General features: G+C 44.9%; 1 protein-coding gene across 2 annotated transcripts in view; it reads left to right on the forward strand.

Annotated features, from left to right (window-relative positions):
• Positions 1 to 20,405, forward strand: part of COL1A2 (collagen type I alpha 2 chain) — a 64,178-nt gene that overhangs the window by 14,646 nt on the left and 29,127 nt on the right. For both annotated transcript variants that reach the window (XM_080975638.1, XM_080975639.1), the window contains exons 5-23: positions 1,231 to 1,275; positions 1,661 to 1,714; positions 2,203 to 2,256; positions 2,918 to 2,971; positions 4,463 to 4,516; positions 6,069 to 6,122; positions 8,904 to 8,948; positions 9,454 to 9,507; positions 9,617 to 9,661; positions 11,827 to 11,880; positions 13,146 to 13,244; positions 13,465 to 13,509; positions 13,618 to 13,716; positions 15,122 to 15,175; positions 15,306 to 15,413; positions 17,603 to 17,656; positions 17,770 to 17,868; positions 18,756 to 18,809; positions 20,040 to 20,138. In XM_080975638.1, the coding sequence (XP_080831764.1) occupies positions 1,231 to 1,275; positions 1,661 to 1,714; positions 2,203 to 2,256; positions 2,918 to 2,971; positions 4,463 to 4,516; positions 6,069 to 6,122; positions 8,904 to 8,948; positions 9,454 to 9,507; positions 9,617 to 9,661; positions 11,827 to 11,880; positions 13,146 to 13,244; positions 13,465 to 13,509; positions 13,618 to 13,716; positions 15,122 to 15,175; positions 15,306 to 15,413; positions 17,603 to 17,656; positions 17,770 to 17,868; positions 18,756 to 18,809; positions 20,040 to 20,138 (1,224 nt within the window). The remainder of the gene's footprint in view (positions 1 to 1,230; positions 1,276 to 1,660; positions 1,715 to 2,202; positions 2,257 to 2,917; positions 2,972 to 4,462; positions 4,517 to 6,068; positions 6,123 to 8,903; positions 8,949 to 9,453; positions 9,508 to 9,616; positions 9,662 to 11,826; positions 11,881 to 13,145; positions 13,245 to 13,464; positions 13,510 to 13,617; positions 13,717 to 15,121; positions 15,176 to 15,305; positions 15,414 to 17,602; positions 17,657 to 17,769; positions 17,869 to 18,755; positions 18,810 to 20,039; positions 20,139 to 20,405) is intronic.

Here is a 20,405-nt window from a genome sequence, read left to right on the forward strand (position 1 = left end):
GTGTGTGATTCCTCTATAGATGTCCTCCTAAGGCTCCGCACAGCTGGAGGTGGGAAAACCACAAGAAACAGGAGCAGGTGTGTGGCATCAGGAGCTTTGAGCACCACCCACCTCTTTGCATGACTGCTCTGCCACATGCTGGAATGGAAGGGCAGGTCAGCCTACCAGGCCTGTTCCATGGGGGAGTTATCACTATTATTATTTTTTAAGTATATGCCATCTAATTTCCAAAGAGATTCATTAGAATTCCAGACATCACCACAGAGTGTGTGTGTGTGTGTGTGTGTTACAATTCACTCCCCATCACAAGATCAAAGTATTGACATTAGGAAAACCCCAAACCACAATAAATCACAAAACAGCCATCAGACCCAAACATCAAAGGGAAGCCAGGTATGTTATTTGAATCTCTAAATATCTTGGAATCCACCAGAATCCACCTCCCTGCCTCTGAATCTGATGCAGCTCAGGTTCCCCAATTTCTAAAATCAAAGACTGACAATATAGTTTAAAAATATAGTTTTAAATATAGTTTAAAAAATGAATAAAAATGTAAAAGCAGGCAAACATAATAAAGCAGTAGATGAATAATTTTTGTCTGAGACATTTCAGGTAAGCTAAAGCACAAATTTTAATTCTTTCCCTTCTTTGAATAGGAGTCTGTTCTTATGTACTATATTAGCCTTCCCACATCTGCTGGTGCCCTCCATATCTTTTGGACCACAACTCCCATCATCCCTGACCATTTGCCAATGCTGGCTGGGACTTATGGGTTTTGTAGTCTAAAACATCTAGAAGACACGTGGTTGGGGAAGGTTGTACAATATCTATAGCGTTTAAGGCAAATTACATATGCGAATGTAAGGATGAGAGGCCAATTTCAACTAGTGCTAGTACTAATACTATGCTAGCAATAGATAAACACAGGAAAATACAGCTTTGACTTTATGATGCTATGCTACTAATATAATCTAAGGCTATTATAATATTATAATCAATTTTTTTACTCTGTGGTTCATGGTTTAATCTTGAAGCTTGATTTCAGGCAAATGATTAACAGTGCCTGAAATGTCCTATGCATGTCTCCTTAAAAGTAAGCCCATTGCGTTTAATGGTACTTAGTCCCAAGTAAGTGCGGCTCAGGATTGCAGCCTAAGTGATACTGAAACCACTAGCTGGACCATCATTTTACTATTGCAATATATTAACTATTTCTTTAACTTTTCCCAGGGTATAATGGGACCCAGAGGCCCTCCTGGAGTAACTGGACCCCCTGTAAGTATATTTGGAACACAGCCATTAGTAGGAAGAGAGATATGTTTGATGCACATGCAGAGAGCATCAGTTACACAAGTTTTGCCTTAACTAGACCCTAAGCAGGTAACCCCACACGTATAAGAGGTGCCCTATATTGACAGGTCCAGGACTGCTGTTGTCAGTCCCCTGATATCACTGGTCCACCTGGTCTGGTCTAGACTGGTCTGGGTTGAAGGACCCCAACATTTGCCTGAATCACAGCCTATAACTCCCCAAATCTCACTCTGCTTCCATGCCCAGTTCTCTTCTCCAAACACCCCCATTGCTAGAAGAGTACTTACTTTTCCCACACGTAACATTCAAAACCGTATAAAATGTCTTTTGTCGCCCACCCTGCTTCTAGGGCTCTCCAGGCCACGCGGGACATGCTGGTGAACCCGGTGAACCTGGTCAAACAGTAAGTGGAACCATTTTTATTCTATTCTGAGAATGACAGGAATTCTGAAATACCCATTTGCAATGAAGCCCTTCCCCCAGATTTAAGTTTGGGCCTATTATCTGAGATTCCTTTGCAAGCTAGCAAGGGTGGGAGAAGCAAGAAACGAGTTCTGATTCTGCTAGAGCCCACGCCTGCTTGGTTTCCTCAAAGCGGAGGGAAAACACATAAAAGAGCTTGAGGGAGACAAAGGGTTTTTGCTAGACAGGTAGGCTTTAGATTTCTGCAACTCTTTGAGACCACTGGGGGAGCTGAAATCAGACCAAACACCAAGTCCTCTGATGTATATTTTTTTTGAAACCCAGAAGCCATAAATAAAGAGCCCCCCACCGCAAGCTTGGATTAAAGAATTCAGATCTAGAACTCTGGCTTAGTCAAGTCACTAGATCATATGTAGCATGAAAGAACTATTGTTTTGTTTCAAATGAACCTTTTTCCCCCATCACTAGGGTCCCCAAGGTGCTCGTGGTCCAATGGGTCCTCCTGGAAAGCCTGGTGAAGATGTAAGTATTCATTTGAACCGGGATTTTGATGGGGGAGGGGGAATCAGTAGGAGCTATTTCCTTTTCCAAACATTGGTTATCAGCATTTGTTATGGACTGCCCTCTGTGTCCCATCCCCACCCACACTCTTGCAACCATCACTTCTGGTACAAAAGCTCCATTTCCATGTGTTTTGATTGCTTGAACATGTTTCCTAAATTCCACTGGAATGCCACCACAGTGTTGTAGTGTATTAAAAGTTTTAAGGATATTTTAATGGATTCTGCAACCCCGAAGCACTTCGGTTTTTTAAAAAAGCTGGATTTCCCAACTGTTCTGTTTCTGAAAAGTATCTCCAAAAAGATCTGCATTTTGTGAAATTAAGAAATGTGCAGTGCAATCCCAGAGCGGAAGTAAGTCCCTTCTGAGTTCAGTAGGACTTACCCTTTAATATAAGTACCTTAAATACCACCTCCATCATAAGTTCTTGTCCTAAAAATATCGGAGGAAATATAGCCTTCAAATGTGACATTATGTCTCCTGAGGGAAAGATTCTGCATGTTTAGTAAGTTTTTAAGTTATTATGTTTTTTTATACCTTGCATAGAGATATGTTAAATATGTGCAGCTCGCTTGCTTTTGCACACAAAAGATTTCAGTCATCTCGTCTAATGTTTCATTAGGGTCATCCTGGAAAACCTGGACGACCTGGTGAGAGGGGTGTTCCTGGACCTCAGGTGAGTTTTGTGTTTTCTGTTGCCTGTTTAATCTGCTGATTAAATCTGTTTGCATAACTGCAGGATAGGAAATTAAATTACCAGCCACCGCTCCTTACCAGTAGTTTTAGTGTAAGTACAATGCCACCCTCCCACTAAGGCAGAGATTCTAGCTATTTACACCTGCTGGATCTTAACACCTAGCCAGAGAGCAGCACTATGAAGGTTGCCACATGATGTTCACTTTTATTCTACAAGGAATATGGTAATAGTGTATCTGTTCCTAAGCTATGGAACTCTAGACTATTACTATTAAACAAGCATTAACAGTACCTCTGGGTATAGGGCGCTATATAAATTCAATAAATAAGAATAAAATAATATAAATGAAAAATAATAAAAATTTGTTTCAAATTCCAGTTTAAGGCCCTTCGGTTTAAACAAGTAAATTATCTGATGTGATAATGCATACCAATATTTTTAAAAAAACATTATTGGTACTTATTCAAAGGTATACAAAAATACATATCGAAGCATTTTTTAAATATAATATACTGAGATTAAACAGCTACTTAATCTGTTAGAGAGCAAAGCCAGAAGGAAGAAAAGACAAGAAAAGGAGAAACCTAAAGAAAGAGAAAATGAGGGGGGAAAGGAAAAGTAAGAAGAAACTAAAGAAAGATAAAGAAGAAGAAAAATAAAATGACTTCTGGTTTTCTGTCCTGCAGCTACATATGATATGACATTCATTCCTTAAGATCCAACCATTCAATCTTCTATAAACCAGGTGTTAAGATCATTTTCTCTTTCATGCAAAAAGTCCATAAGAAATTTCCAATCCTTGACAAATGTCAGTAAATTATTTTTCTCTAATTCAATTTTGCCATCTCAGCCAAGTCCAATAGTTTTATCAGCCATTCTTTTATAGTGGATAGGGCTGTGTCTTTCCATCTTTCTGCATCAATCACTGATATTAAGTACTTCTGTGCAATTTTATGGATGGGTCGTGTTCACTTCTGAGATACTTTGCTTGTTGTGTGGCATATAAGTCTATAAAATGAACAGAATTTGGAACATTTTATACTAGGGATCAGCAACCAGGAGCCCTTGAGCTAAATAAGCCACACACACACACCCCGTAAAGACAAGGGAGGGGCTAGAGCACAATGACAGAAGATGTGCTTTGCATGCTGAAGGTCTCAGGTTTGATTCCCGACATCTTCAGCTAAAAACAGCCAGTAGCTTGTGGGAAAGGCTCTCTGTTTGAGGAGCACTGCTGCTCAGAGTAGACCATATGCACAAATAGTCTGACTCTGTATGAGTCTGGACAGCTTTGTAGGCTTATGCGTCATGCCAGCTTCCTGACCCAAAGGCAAAAGCAGTGCATAGAGGGATCAGTGAGACTTGCAAGCAGTTCACCTTGGTGGCTGGGACTAACATATTGCACCCAAGTACTTTGTCTAGCAGCTTTTATTTGAGATGTTAAGCCTTCTCTCTCATTTTCCCTCCCAGGGTACTCGTGGCTTTCCTGGAACTGCTGGCCTGCCTGGTTTCAAAGGAATAAGGGTGAGCATTTGACTGAAACAGGAACAAAATTAAGGGTAATGACAGTTAATACACCTATGGTGTGTTATTCTGTGCAACTACTGGTCTTAGACAGAAGCCTAAGGCTTGTTTGCCAAGGTGGCAATAAAGAAAGCTTCTGTCTTCATCATGGATGCCAACTTGAATAAAATATTGGGGGGGGGGCAGGTAAGTCCCGCCCCACATTATTGATCACATGATGCAGCAAGCACACGCCATTTGAATGGCAATGACCATCAACTTAAGGGAGATGTGATCATAAATCTCACAGGGTGTTTAGTCCCAAGTCCTGCATGTGTCTGTGATATGTCATTGACAAAATTTTGAACGTACAATCAGCACTTTAAAGTATAGTTTTAAGTATTTAAGTGCAGACCAAAAGGAAGCCTGTATACCACTTTCCTTCTCCACCTGAAGGAAGTGGTAGTAACTGCTTCATCAAAACAGGCAATGACCGCTGTTCACTTAGTCTGCCACATTCCCCTAGTTTACTGTGGCCCTTTCTAACTGTCTTGAGAAAGGCCAGTTTTTTCTCCTTTAGGGAAAAGGCATTTCCCTAAACAACTGTGCGTTGCTTCCCTGTTTCCAAGCCTGGCGCCAAATGTTGGCCACGTTGGGCACTGGTCAAGGGCACCTGCCCACTAGCCTAGCCATACCATCCTTCACTGCCCTCCCTGCCAGACCCTCAGATGTTTGTCAGTGGCAGGCAGCAGTGCTGGTTTTGTGTGGGAGCCAATCTCAACTCCCATCCCCGGTGGACACTCACATTTTTAAATTACCCAAAGTGTAACGTCAAATGCATAGGTCTCTGAAATATTATCTAGGTAGGACTACAGAACTATGAAATAGATTTCATAGGTATGGGGCCTGGAGCATTGCTTTCTGGGTAATCTAAGATGGCAGCTGGCCACCATGGATGGGAGCCAAGCTTTCTCCCATTTGAAAGCACCTTTCCACCGCTGAAGCATGTCTTTGGGCCTGGTGGAGGGTGGTGAATGGTGACAGAGAAAGCAGTGGCAGGAGAAGCAAACAGTGGCAGGCTGTCATTGCCACAAGCAGGGCTAGGCCCTGCTCTGGTTAGGGGACTGCTGGGCCATCATTGGCACCATTTCTCCCCAAGCCTTGCACTGTCCCTGCCTGTTTCCACTTTCCCCCTCCTCTGTTTTTTCACTCTGTGTCAAATTTTAGGTTTTTGAGGAAGAAGTCCCTTTTCAAAGCATCACGCATGTTGAAGGCACTGTATAAATAATGAGAAGCGGTAATAATCATCTATAAAGCTACGAAAACATACGAACTGAAGAGGGCTGTCAAAGTTTGTGTCTGATGCAGACCAGAACCAAACTATGTTAAGGAAGGACAACTGTGTCCCTCCTTAACTGACGATGATCCTTTTCAAGTGGGGGAACCAATATGGTGAATGCAGAGCAATGCTAGAGTTGTGTTTCAACCACTGCATGATAAAGAAATGGTTTCCTTAAAAAGGGGGGAACTAGGGGGGCCACTTTACCCATCAGTGTTTCTTCTTCCAACATAGGGACACAACGGTTTGGATGGTCGGAAAGGAGAACCTGGTGCTCCCGGCAACAAGGTAAAAATGACTTAATTTTAATATATGTTACATGGGTATTCCAGCAAGAGCACAGAGTGCATGGCAGCCCTTCTGTTTTATATCCTGCGTGCATGTTTTGTTCTCGTAGGCTTTTATCCTTCTAAGAAAAATCAGCCTATGCTATGAATGAAGGACAACAGCAATTTGGTACTAAGCCCTTGAGATACATGGACACAACAGAAAGTCTCACAGGTCCAAATTCTAGCATGGGAGCAAGATGAAATAAATAGCCAGCTTGCTCTAAGCCAGCCTTCCTCAACCTTTGGTTAAGCAGGCTGGGGCTGATGGGAGGTGGAGTCTGACAACATCTGGGGATCCAAGGAGGTGGAAGAACTCTGCACTTCTGGTTCTGACTCCGAAACTCGGGATTGCCAGTAGGAGCCTCCACCAATCCCCCAAAGCATGTGGCTAGTTTGAACTTGCCCCTGCCACTGCCTGAGTTGCTCATGAACTCTGTGTGTGCATGTATGACAAGAGTGGAATTCTAGTACCTGCAGGTTTATTGTTTCCCCCTTTTGTGTGGGGAATACTAGAAATCCCAATAAATACATATGTAAATACATATGTGGGACGCAGTTGGCACTGTGGGTTAAACCACAGAGCCTAGGACTTGCCGATCAGAAGGTCAGCGGTTCGAATCCCCACGACGGGGTGAGCTCCCGTTGCTCAGTCCCAGCTCCTGCCAACCTAGCAGTTTGAAAGCACGTCAAAGTGCAAGTAGATAAATAGGTACCGCTCCAGCGGGAAGGTAAACGGTGTTTCCGTGCACTGCTCTGGTTCGCCAGAAGCTGCTTAGTCATACTGGCCACATGACCTGGAAGGTGTACACCGGCTCCCTCGGCCAATAAAGCGAGATGAGCACCGCAACCCCAGAGTCGTCCACGACTGGACCTAATGGTCAGGGGCCCCTTTACCCCCTTTACCTTTTAAATACATATGTAAATAAAAAACAGTGGGAGCTGCTGTAAACATTAATAGTGTGGAGTGCTGCTATTCCTGATTCCAGTCATTCCATTTCTCCTTCCTCCTCCATTTTCCCATTTCTTAGTTTATGGGTAGCACACAAATGTAATAATATAGGGTTCTCCCAGCAGTAGTTCAGCATCTGTGGTCATTGAGCCTGCTTCGCTTAGGGAGGCGCCATAGCTCAGTGCCAGAGCATCTGCTTGGCATGCAGAAGGCCCCAGGTTTATTCCCCAGCATCTGCCAGGTGGGGCTGGGGAGATACCCTGCTGGAAACTCTGGAGAGCCTCAGCTGGTCAATGTAGATAACACTGAGCTAGCTGGAGCAATGGTCTGATTTGTTACAAGCTTCCTATGTTCCATTAGTATTGGACTAATTTAGGTTCCCCCCCCCCCTTTCGGGGGGTGGACTTTACTTCTGCAAACCTTGGTGTTCTGCCAAGCCTGCTGCTCCTCCCTCCAGACTATGCTTGCTGCCATTTTTCCTACAAAAGAAATGGCGCTCACAGCCTGGACATCAGAAATAGCGAGAATCATGTGTTGAGGCAAGCCAGCAAATGCATGTCTCATAAGGAACTGGCTTGCACTGACAGGCCTCTCCTTTCACTATTGGAGTGAACCGAAGCTAGTAGGTGTTCTTGAGACTTAAGTGTGCAAGTATCAAAATGGGATATGTGGGAAACGAGAGCTTTTAAACTTGCTTTACAGCCAGGAATCTCAGATATTCCTTTGTCTAATTTCTGTTTTCATGTTAGCTCAGAGGTGGAGCCAGCAAACCAAATGGCGCTTTGAAATGCAGCTGGGTAGATAACACCACTCTCAGTCAAAAAACCATGGAAACAGAAAGCTGAGAAAAATACAAGTTGCTCCATTGGTCCCAAAGCAAGCCAACGTTGAGGGATGGGGCCTCCTGTATTGATCACAAGGAGATGGGTTGGCCTTCTAGCTAAATGAAGACCCAGGCTCAGGGAGAGTCAGGAAGAAGCTTAGCTTAATCTCCCCCCTCTTCCCTCCTCCTCTAGTACGGACACAAGGAGGCTTTTTGGAAGCTTTCGCTTCCATTTTCGATTAACCATCGCTTGCTGTGTTGAAACTGTGGCTTGTCTGAAACCATTTGAGTTCAGGCTATGGGTTATGAAGCTGGTTTGTCTCAACAAACCATAGTTACAGTTAATACTGGGTTCAGTTTCACATGTGGCCCTCAGCTGGTTAGTTGAAATTGGAAGAGAAAATGTAGAAAGCCTTTCCTTGCAACCATATGGCAGGAGAGGGAGTGCAAAAGCCCAGATAGAAAAGCTAGACCTTTTCCCAGGTCCTGTTGCATCAGCCTGTATCAACTTTGGCAGATACCAGTAGAGTTTCTTTGGCTGAAATCTGTGCATCTGTTAGCTTCATGGTATATGAGACCTTTAGAGATCAACCTGTCCAGACAACATGCATGCAATTGTGGTGGCTGCCTTTAGCAAAGCATGTTTATCTCAGTCCCAAGAGTCACACTTCAGCTCCAATGAAATTAATGGGGCATAAGATTGTCACACAGTTAGATTTTTCCTTTACTTTTGCGCGTTTTATCTGAGCTACAGCCAACATTTGTTCTATCCCTCTTCTGCAAACCCTCTTTGCTAACTAGATCACTAAGCTGATAAGAGGCTTTACTTTGTATGAACTTTTGTGCGCTAATTTAAATGCCAGAAGTGTAAACATTCTGAATGCATCTTTTGCTAAGTCAGTAATAAGACTTGCAAGGAAAGGACAACCTAAACCATGGGCTAAATGGAGAATCTTTGTCATTCGCAGGGCGAACCTGGTGCCCCTGGTGAAAATGGTACTCCCGGACAACCTGTAAGTATTTTCTCTCTGTGACTTACACAATATCAAAAATCCTGTTATCATTTGTTAAAGTTTGCTAGTTGCTTTCATGGAATTCTCAGTGTTTAAGAGAAACGATGCTATTTGATTAGAATATATGACTTACTGTGTTGAGGGCAACAGTAAATCTGCAGTCTTTTGCTCACTTGGGTGTGTGCCAATCCCACTGAATTAAATCTGAGTTGAGCATGCATAACTTGAATCAGGAGCATTGCACCCTATTGTGGAAACTGAGAAAAGACTGAAGCTATACTAGACTATACTTCATATTGCACTGCAGCTTATTATTATTACTACTAGTACTAGAAAGAAAATAATATTGTGCGGGGTATTGTTTTTGTTTGCTAAACAACGTTATGAATTTTTGAGTTTCTATATCATAAACCACCTTGTGATCCTCTGATGAAGGGTGCTGTAGAAATTTATTAAATGAAGTAAAGAAATATTCGGTAATGATTTGCATGTCCTTTGCTTTCAGGGTGCTCGTGGTCTCCCTGGTGAAAGGGGAAGAGTTGGTGCTCCTGGCGCAGTTGTAAGTGACTCCCCTACCTGTACAACGTGGCTTCCGTTTTCTTTCTTTTGGATTCTTCAATTCTGTACCAGGAATTTAAGATGTAAAGAGAACCTTTGTTTTCTTTTAGGGGGCTCGTGGCAGTGATGGAAGTAACGGTCCCACTGGTCCCGCTGTAAGTCCAAACTTTAATGTTCTATCATTCTGTCCTGATGAACAACACACACTGTGACCTGCCAGGCACTTGGATTTCTCTGTGCGATGGTCTCCTGTCTTTTTCTCTGCCCTTTATCAGTTGCAGAAAAGGAAATCTTTTCTTTCTTTCCTTCTATTTCAGAAACAAACATTTGGCATTTCCAGATAGGCATCAAAGAGCTGTCCAAAACAGTAGTAGTATTCTCAGGGTGCTTCCACAGACTTCTCAGCTCAAGCCTGAAATCCAGTGTTTTGGACTGACTGCTTTCGCAGTGATGACTGGATTTGCCCAGCCCAAGCCGCATAGAAGCTGTGGGAGCTCTCCCTGCACAGATAGCGACATTATTGGCCCTCTTCAGCAGCCTGACTAGTGGCAATCCAGGCTCTGTAGTTAAATATACATATATATCTGAAGATCCCTTTTCCTCATCAGTTTTCTGATGGTGCTTAGCCGCTGAGATAAAAAGATATGCCTTGTACACGGCTTATAAAGCAGCTACTCTTAGGAAGCGATGGATTAATCAGTGTTATTTGTGCTCCATGCCAATTTTGCATGTGTTCATTCAATAAGTCTGTTCCATCCCACTTCCAGATTAATCTGCCATTTTTAAAAACCACTGTATTGAAGTGCATACTTTATCTCAATGTACACCTTCCCAAGCATATGTTATGCTAAAGTGAAAATGTTTAAACAACACATTGGGATACATTTTTTGAGCTGAGAATAATTGTATCATGAAATTTGCAGAAATGTGAAATCCAAAGGATGATTGCATTTCTGATCCACACATTAGTCCAGGAGGTGTGTAGCGGGTCAGTCTGCATAAGAATTCACAGATTCTGAATTCTTCAAGCATTCCTGCCTCTGGTGTGGGGGCAAATTGGCTGATTCAAAAACGGAACATGAGGCTTTCTTTCTCCAAGTGCCCCTCCCCTTGGGAATTTGGAGATTGACCACAGGAGAAAGATGTCCACAGGAGTCTGTGTGACATCCGTTTCCCAACCCTGCTTTATATCCTGGAATATCCAGTGTCTAGCCTAGGCAGCGAACCAATCACGTTGTCTCCTGGCCAACTCAGGAAGGAGTAGGTCAGTTACTACCAGTGTGATTAGTACATTGCTCTAAGGCTGGATATACAGCACCTCAATTTTTTAACACATTCTGTTGCACTTTCGCAAGCGATGCTAAAAATTGCGCTCTCTCGTTTTGTAACTAATGCAGTGTTGGGTCCCTGTCCCCCCCCCCCCACACACACACACTTTAAATGAAACATCTAGAAAGTGGGTGCTTTTTTATCATAGCAGCCAGGCAAGCATGTTAAACAGAGAAGCAGCAAAATACATCCTTATTCTACCTTAAAGGTTTTAAGATGGTTCTTAGCTCAGGGGAGGCCAAACAGAGACACAAAGCATTCTTGTTTCTGGAGCCATGCACACACAGAGGTGCATTTGCCCAGAAGCAAGGCTTGTAATGACAGTAGTGATGCCCTGGCACCTCTTATGATGGACCTGGCAAGCTACGTATTGAGCCATATCCCCTTCCTTGGCATTTTGTGCCCAGTGAACATGCTCAGTCCTCAATGGATTTTTTTCTCCTCCTCCTACCCAGGGTCCTTTTCCTGGTTGTTGTTTTTTGGTGTGGGGAGTGGGTTGGAGGTGCTTCTGCAGACCTCAAGATCTCCCCCAAGTCTGCTGATTCTCCTCCATTGTGTGCAGATATGGTACTGTTTCGGCTACATAAGCAGCAGCACTTATGCCTGAACATCAGATATAAAGAGAATGATGGAAATGCCACGTTCTGATTAAAACGTCAGAACTGAGAGTGATGAAACCTCCTGCCTTGCCATCTCCCTGGGCTGGGAAAACCTGGCAGGGGTCCCATGTTTTGCAGGCCTGCTTTGGGGGCACTGGCGTGCAAAAAAGCAAGGAGACATTTTCATGCGTTTGGCTCTAAGATCGGATTCAAACCTTGTTCTAGCTCTCAAATCTGTTGTCATGTAGGCAATCCACTTTGTTGCTTCAGGATCCCATGAGATGTATCCTGGTCATTGATTCCTATGGCCTGGCCTCTTTCCTTTGTCTCCTTCTCAGCCTACTATTTGCACCTGCAGATCTTGAAGGATTTCTCTTTCTTTATTTTCACAGGGTCCCATGGGTGCTGCTGGAGCTCCAGGATTCTCAGGTGCTCCCGGAGCCAAGGTATGACCTATATTCCACCCCCTCAGGCACAGATGCTCAACGAAATGTTTTCAAACCAAGCAATGCTTTAGCTGTACAATGAGAAGAATACAGGTTGTTCCCACCTGCAAACACTCACAACAACCATTTGTAGTTTTCTTTAAACTAATCAAATTGCAGTTGAAATGCAAAAGTGTGATGCTATTTGGTTTGTTTCACACAGTGGGCTGTATCTAGTGGTGTCCCTCCACTGTCACAAGGCAGCATGCATTAGTGAAAAGGAGGAAAGGTGGTCTTTTGCCAATTCCTCCTTCTCTCTGCAGCCCCCTGCTCCAGAGAGCTAGGGCATCCTCTGGTAAGCAGTGTGGAGGGCAAAGAAGGGGGTTTGGGGAAAATCATCATTTCAGCTCATGTAAGACTTTGCTGGACCAAAGAGCAGAGAGACAGAACTGGTTCTGTCCCTATGCCAAAAATATACATCTTGCATTAGGGGAGATATTTGGTGCTGTTTTTCCCCAAACCATTGGGGGGGGGGGGAATCAGTGGTTAGCTGTTCACTTAGGATAGATTCGCATAACTGCATTTGCCCTCCTGTAAGCAAGAAAAATTAATGGCATGTGCGGAAATTGCAGATGAAATTATTTCTTGTTGAGCTAGTTCTAGTGGTCATGATGATTGGGTCAGTTTGTAATAGCCAGGCAAAGATGGGCAGTAACGAAATTGTGCACCTAGCTAGAGAGAAAGATAAAGCACTTGCTTTTCTATCAGGAAGGCTAATGTGGCACTGGCACAGCATATGATGTCTTCATATGGATGTTGTAGATCCACAAAAGCCTGCATATTCCAGCACACAGGGGCAGACCTTGGTAATATGCCACCCTGTGCGAGGGCACAGGCTTAAGCTGAGCTTTGGGGAGGAGGTGTGAGGCTCTGGCAGGGCCCTAGAGCCCTTCCACCTCCTTCCCAAAGCCCGGTAGGCACTTCCCCTGCTTTTGTAAGGAGGCAGGAGGACTCCAGGGCCCTGTCAGAGCCCTAACGCCTCCTTTCCATAATAGCAACAACAAGGCTAGCATATCTTCTCTTTTGCTGAACTATTTGCTGCAATTGGATCATGATTACTGTACTATCTAGTGCTCATCTTAACAGAGACAGCCACACTGGGGATGTTATCTTTGTTTTGATTTTGTTTTAAGCCTGATTAGAGTAGTATAGGTTTAATAAGTGCTGAAATGAATCATACACTGAACACTCAGCGTTCACCACACACATCCTCTCTTCCCAAACAGGGTGAAGTTGGTTCTGCTGGCAACACGGGTCCCTCTGGTCCTGCTGGCCCTCGTGGTGAGGTTGGACTCCCTGGTGCTTCCGGTCCTGTTGGCCCTCCAGTAAGTTACCCTTGAAGCTTCTTGTACTGATGAATGTGGTTCCTTGCATCTGCTTTTGAATTATTTCGTTTATATATGTCGCTTGGGCATAAAGAAACATCTAAGCAGTTTGCACACACACACACACACACAAACCCCTAAACCAATATGCCTAGATAACATGAGCAGGCGATCATATATATCTAAAACCTAACATTATCCTTTTCTCTCTCTCTCTTAGGGTAACCCTGGTAACAACGGCATTAATGGTGCTAAAGGTGCAGCTGTAAGTATGCAGGCGTCAAACTGGATTGTCCCATAGGAAAAGCTTCTGTGGCGCTACAGAGGAGAGTTCTGACATGTGTTCTCCTCCTTCTCTCTCCTTTCTGGGCAGGGTCTTCCCGGTCCAGCTGGTGCTCCTGGCCTGCCCGGTCCCCGTGGTATGATTGGCGCTGCTGGCCCCGCTGGTGCTTCTGGAGCTAGAGGACTTGTTGTAAGTGATGCTATCTACCATATATGCCTCCTTTTTGCAATTTATGGGTCCTGTGTTTTTGACAATGCATGGCCTGCCTTTCAGTCAAGTGATTATCAAAGCATCTTACAAACAGCAGGTTTCTCCCAAATCACCCGTCATGCAGCTACACAATAATACACACATGCACAACCCAGCAGCCTTTGCTCCTCTGCTCTCCAGCCCCAGGAACTGGAGGGAGGGAACAACCCACCCCCTGAAGCTGCTCCTTACCTGGCCGATAAGCCAGGTTGGTCCTCTCATTTCCATGATGTTCTTCCTGGGAGACGGGAGCAGGCAGTGCAGCCTCCCCAGTGATCCTTGGTCTCCTGTCCAGTGGCAGAGGCCAGCAGGTGCTTCCCTCCAATTCCACAGACCCCAGGGGGGGATATGTGGCTTCCACAAAGGCCAGCCGGGCATCGTTTTAGTGTCTGAGTTGCTTTCGTACTTAGGATGCTGGTCTTGCCTGCCGGCATCTGGGCTTGCTCTGACTTTAGGCCGCCCTGGCTGGCACATAGTTGCCCGATGCCCTTGCTAGACCATTTGCTACCATTGCTCCATGGTTAATATCCAACCAAGTGTGAAGCGGTGTCTGATAATGTAAAATGCCTGGGGTTATTTTGCCTTCTGTTGGTCTAGTGCAGTTTTGCACCAAGCTGTTAATGTCTAATGCCAATGACAGTCACTGTTACAGATTCTCTCTTTTATGTCAACTTTGCCAATGAAAGAATTGTTCTTACAGTGGCAATCCTTACAGCAGCTCTGTAAGGGAGACCAATATTGGGGAGAATACTGGAGCCATGAAGTTTGTCCATGACTTAAGTCAGATGTGAATTGGTAACTGCATATTAACATAGAACTGGGCACAACTTATTCCCCTATTGTGCTGCATTGATGATTCCTTTCCTTCAATAAACACACCATCCAAGCCAGTGCTTAAATGACCAGGGTCAGGGCAAGGGAGACAGAGCAGGCCTGGCCCTCTTGCATTCTGTGCCAGCTACTGTTTGTAAGGCTACAGGGTAATGGGATGATTTGGGGAGTGAGACATATGGGTTTCACACACCCCCCCCCCAATAATTCAAGCACAAATCTGGGCTAGGAACAGCCCAATTTGGATGACTGAAGCTGCAATCCTATATCGGTTACCTGTAAGGTGGGGGCGGGGGGGGGGGGACCCATTGATTTAAGTAGGAACCAACTCTTGAGTGGGCATGTACAGACTTGTTCGGGGAGTATCGTTGCATGAGATGCTGCTGCTAGGCCGTTTTGCTGCAGTTCTTAGTTGCTTGGATAACTTTGCAGCCCAGATGTTCAGAAGAAGAAAAACTGTGTGTGTGAATTCATAGTGTTCACTGTTGGGATCTCTTGTTCTGTTTGACTCCAGGGTGAACCTGGCCCCGCTGGATCCAAGGGAGAGACCGGTAACAAGGGAGAGCCTGTGAGTATCTTTACTACATGAAGCACTGCTATCTATGTGGTGGAAATCACAGTTGATTATGTTTTCCCCCCCATCATGCAGCCTGTTTCTCAAAATGGTGGCTTGTTTTGCTCTCTTTCCTACCCGACAGGGTGCTTCCGGCCCTGCTGGCCCTGCTGGACCAAGTGGTGAGGAAGGCAAGAGGGGTTCCAACGGCGAGCCTGGCTCGACTGGGGCACCTGGATCTGCAGGTTTAAGAGTAAGTGTGCTACAAAAGGAAACAAAAACCCAACCCAATAGAAAACACCAGGGAAATCCACAGAGGTAGAACATGGAGTTGGAAGGGACGCCCACTGCCACGCAGGAATATTTTGCCCAGCTCTGAGAATATGAACCCACAGCTCTGAGATCAAGAGTCTCATGCTCTACCAACTGAAGTATAATTGGTACTGGGCTGAATATACATGTTAATTCTTTATGCAGAAGGGCTCAATTTCCATCCTGGACATCTCCAGTTAAAGGATCAGGTAACAGGTGGAAGACCTTCCTCTGCCTGAGATCCTAAAGAGCTGATGTTGCTGGTCAGAGTAGATAGAACTGGGCCTGGCAGACAAATAGTTTGACTTGGTATATAGGGTGGCTTCCTAAATTCCTGTGGGATTAACATGACCACACCTACCTGTGCTTGAAGGGGCATTCTTGTCTACACCAGACAATGTTCCAGTGTATGTGCATACGTGGGCAGGTCATGGCTTGATGGAGACAGCACATCCTGGGTCTGTAGAGGACCTAAGGTTCCAGTTAAAGTATTCCAAGTAGCTGGGCTAGGAGAAGGCACTACCTGAGACCCTAGTCTCTCTCCAATGTGGTAGTCGGTGCTGGGCTACCAGAGGGCCTGCTCTGACAAAGGCCATTCTTTTAGCCTTAAGCAAGAGATCAGCTGCGGCATCTCAGCTAGATAGCCAACGTCCTGAAATATTTTCAAAGTAATTGTGGATTTTGTAAAAATAAATAAATCACTAGCTACCAACGTGTAGTAGCAGCAGCAGTAGTAAATGAGGATAATGAACAATGATTCTACTTGTGCATTGAGAATATATGATTGTTCAATTAAAACTGTGTCAAAGGGCTTTTTGCTTCTTTAGAACTTGGTGCATTGGGGACACAGTAGGGCTAATTTTTGCAAAATAATCAGCGCTTCTCATGACATGCTGAATTTTGCTCAAACTTTGTTCAGTTGTTCCTTTGGGGGCTGGGCTCAGAATCTGGCACAGATCTAGAACCAGCTCTTGCGACAATGACAGCTTAGCTGCACATTGTATTTTCTAGCCATTGGATCAGTCCCGTGTGTAATCTCCTTGCCTGCATAGCAGTGGAAACATACTGTGTTGTACAGGAAAAACTGTTCCTTGCCAAAGCTGCATATTGCCAATCTCCAGATCTAGCACTGGAAGAAGAAGCAATTTGCATGCACATGTTCACAAATTATTTTTCCATGGATGCTGAGGCATAAGAGATCACTTAACAGGAATGCTTCCTCTAGTGGCTAAATCGAATGGGTGAATTGGTCCTGATTTCCCCCCGTTGGGATAAACCATTCCTTTTGTCCTGTGGGCCTGGGTTGCAGTGCATTGTAAAAGTCCTGAAGGCCTTGGTGGTTAGCTCATTTTCACAGTCTACAAGCTCACTGATGACAGCGCTTTGATACTGTTCCCGGCAGCACACATTATGGTCATTGCAGGATAATGTCAGGTAGTGAAGGTAGCCTCATAATATCCACAAGGCTGTCCCAGGTTGTTTTTCACCTGGTCTGCTTTATCAGTTTTCACCTGCCACTATAAATTCAACCCTGCTGGTTCCCAGAGCTGTATTGGCCTTTTTGAAATGGTACCTGCCATTCCAGTTGAGAGCTTGCCATTCTCTTTATTGGGCTCTACAGCAGCCTCTAAAGACCACTGGAATCTCTCTCATGGACTGGCCCTATCATTGGGCAGGGTGAGGCAGTCACCTTACGCAGTGGGTGCTGGGGAGGGTGAGGTGTGCCATTCAGGTGTTGGAGGACAGAGCTGCAAGTGCCAATCAGAATATACCTGATGCCTTCAGGTGTTGTGGAACTTGGTGTCTCGTTGCCAGGATTGAAATAAAACTCGGCTTCTGGTCTGGTCAGTTTCAGTGCATGGAACAGGGGGAAGGGGACATAAAGGCAGCAAAAGCCCCTGGGATACCATCCCATTTTGACTTCACTCCAGCCATTGGGTGCGTGTGTGCCCAGTTCAACTATTTTTATTAAGCGAAGGAAAAGTCGCTTTCTCAGGAGGCCCCAATCCCATCACAAATGCCAAGCATTCCTTTGTAAATCCTTAGCTGTAGCAAGCCTTTCCTTTGCCTGTTGCCTAAAACTCTCTCTTCTTTTCTGACCAGATATTTGTGTGTTCTTTTCCTTCATAGGGTGTTCCTGGATCTCGTGGTCTCCCTGGAGCTGATGGCAGAGCTGGTGTTATGGTGAGCTACCTTCTCCTTCTGCTGCTTCTTTTCTTTCTTTTGAAGAGATGTTCTTCTTGCCGTTGTTGCTCCCTCTCATTGGAGCTGGTTGTGGGTTCGTTTCTCTTCTGTAGGGAGCTGTTGGTAATCGTGGTGCTACTGGTGCTGCTGGTGCTAAAGGTCCCAATGGTGATTCTGGACGTCCCGGTGAACCTGGTCTCATGGGTGCAAGAGTAAGTATCAAGGGTGAGGATGAAGATCGTGTGACGTTGCAAGGCAGCAGCATCCAAATAAATAGAGGGTTTCCATTTCGCCTTCAGTAATGCTTGCATTTTAAAAATGGTCCATTTTAAAAATGCAGTATGACTTATGGTGATGGTTAGTAATGTTTGGTTATGAGAACTTTATATTCAGCACTATATTCAACTCTTACGACCATGTTGTGAGATTATTCGTATTCCCATTATACAGATATGAGACTAAGGCTGCAGTGGATATTTGGTTGCACCCATATCCTAACTTACCTGGGGTTAAGCACAATGAGCTTAGGTAATGTGCAGCCCTATACATACCTGCTTACTAAACATGTGTAAGATTGCACTGTGATTTGGGAGGAAATCCCAATGAGCTCAATATGGACATTTCCCAGTAAACATGAATTTAATTGGTAGATAGACTGATCTGTCAATTGCTTGTTACTACTTCCAGTCTGCATCAATTTCTGTCGTGTTCATTGATAAATCAATTCCAGCCCGTTTCTCCATTAATCTGTTTGAAAAGTCCAGCTGGTCCACGAGGTGAACCTGGCAGTGCACATTTTATCCTAAAACAAGCATTTCAATACGTTTTTGGAGCCAAAAAGGCAAAAATTGGAGAAGTTCTAAATTGGAAGATAATTACAATCTGATCCACGTTGCTGGGTTGAAAATGAGGCCCATTCACTTAAAAATGCAGGCCAGACCAAAGTCTCCTCTCTCCCTAATAGCAACAAGCCTTTATACTATATTTGTGCATATATTTAAGTGGTGGGTGTCTGAAAGAGGGAGGGAGGAGGAATTCTTACATTCCTGTTTGAAATAAGCTCCAAAGATGATACTAAGATGAAACGTCTGCTTTTTAGGGTCTCCCTGGTCAATCTGGAAGCCCAGGCCCTGCTGGCAAAGAAGGTCTTCCTGTAAGTAGCCCACACTTTACCCTACAAATATATCATTTTTTAAAAACGTAGATTTCAGTTAACAGTTATAGACTTATAAGTAATGTCCACAGCTGTGTTCTATAACATTCTTGTTCTGTTTAGCCTGGTGTCACAGTGCTCCCTAGGCAAAGGAATGCACATAGTAGATCGCTAACACAATATTGTCAAAAGTGGACACTTAGTAGTTTCTATCGTTCCAGATACCCACACACACCAGTCTAGGGTCCAGGCAACTATTCCCTGGTCTGTGATCTATGGAGCAGTTGCAGCAACAAGGGGGCACACCCTCTCTACCAGTTTATGTGCCTTGCTCGACAGGCTGTGTCCACACAGCCTGAGACTACATCTGCCTAGAAGTTGTCTCTGATCTTCCCTCTTCAATCGCCTCCTGGTTCTGGGAGGCAGTGGTGCAAGAGAGGGTGGGCCAGCACACACAGCCCCTCACTTGCCCAACCTGCCTCTTCCTTCGCTTCTTCCAACCCATCCTGTGCTCCACCCTCCCGCTCTGAAGCATCCCCTGCCTCCGAACTGTTGCCTCCTGGCTGGTACAGTTCACTGGTCCCCTCTCCCAGGTGCACTGTCATCAGCATCCTGCAAGTCCCTGAGCAATTTTCTCAAGAGATCATTGGTGAGCCCAGAGTCTGAGCCTGGGACATTCCCATGTTCAAAGCCGTTCTGCCATCCCAGGCCCAAGTACAGGCCAGTTTAGGAAATCATCACTGCGGTGTCTGTTGAACCTTGTCTACTGATTCAGGCTCTGCACAGGTGCTGGTTTATTAAAATGGTTTCACAGAAGCTTCCAGACAGGCCTCTGAACACAGGCCTGCAGCAGAACTTCCCCCTTTCCGGCTTTCCTCAACCAGGTCAGGTGTCTTCCAGATGTTGTTGGACTACAACTCCCATCATCCACAGCCAACATGGCCAATGGTCTTGGGAGTTGGGAACCCAATAACATCAGGCTGAGGAAGCCTGTTGTAGATCTGGGAAGAAAAAGAGGGTGAGTCTAGAGGCTAGATTGCATCGTGATATTGATATGTAATGTAGCATCTATAGCATAGGTATAATACAGTCTACAGCATCATGATATTGATATGTAATGTATTGATATGCAATATAGATATAATGTCTTCATTAGAAGTGTGCTGCTCTCAGTGGAGGTCAAGCAATATACCTAGGATAAAATCAATGTGGTTTGTTTCCCTCCTCTAGGGTCTGGCTGGTGCTGATGGTAGACCTGGCCCAATTGGTCCCGCTGGTCCAAGAGGTGAACCTGGCATCATTGGATTCCCAGGACCTAAAGGTCCCAATGTAAGTGCAATGGAGCTTGGGGGGGGGGGACCACCATATAACAGCCTGGTAGCATGAGAAATTGTCTGCAACACCAACTTCGTGTCCTCATGTTAATCTTTCTGGTAACCCAGCAACAAATACCAGAGTGATGGCACTACAGTGCTAGTGTAAGGTTACAGTCCATATCAATGCCCTGCCCAGGTTTGGGGCTGGGGGGGGGGAGGTCCTTAGGCTAAATGCCCTTAGTGGAGGCCCTGCTGGCTTCCTGGGGAGAGAACTGCTTCT

This window comes from Podarcis pityusensis (assembly GCF_964106645.2).
Source record: "Podarcis pityusensis genome assembly, chromosome: 12".
NCBI classification, from domain to species: domain Eukaryota; kingdom Metazoa; phylum Chordata; class Lepidosauria; order Squamata; family Lacertidae; genus Podarcis; species Podarcis pityusensis.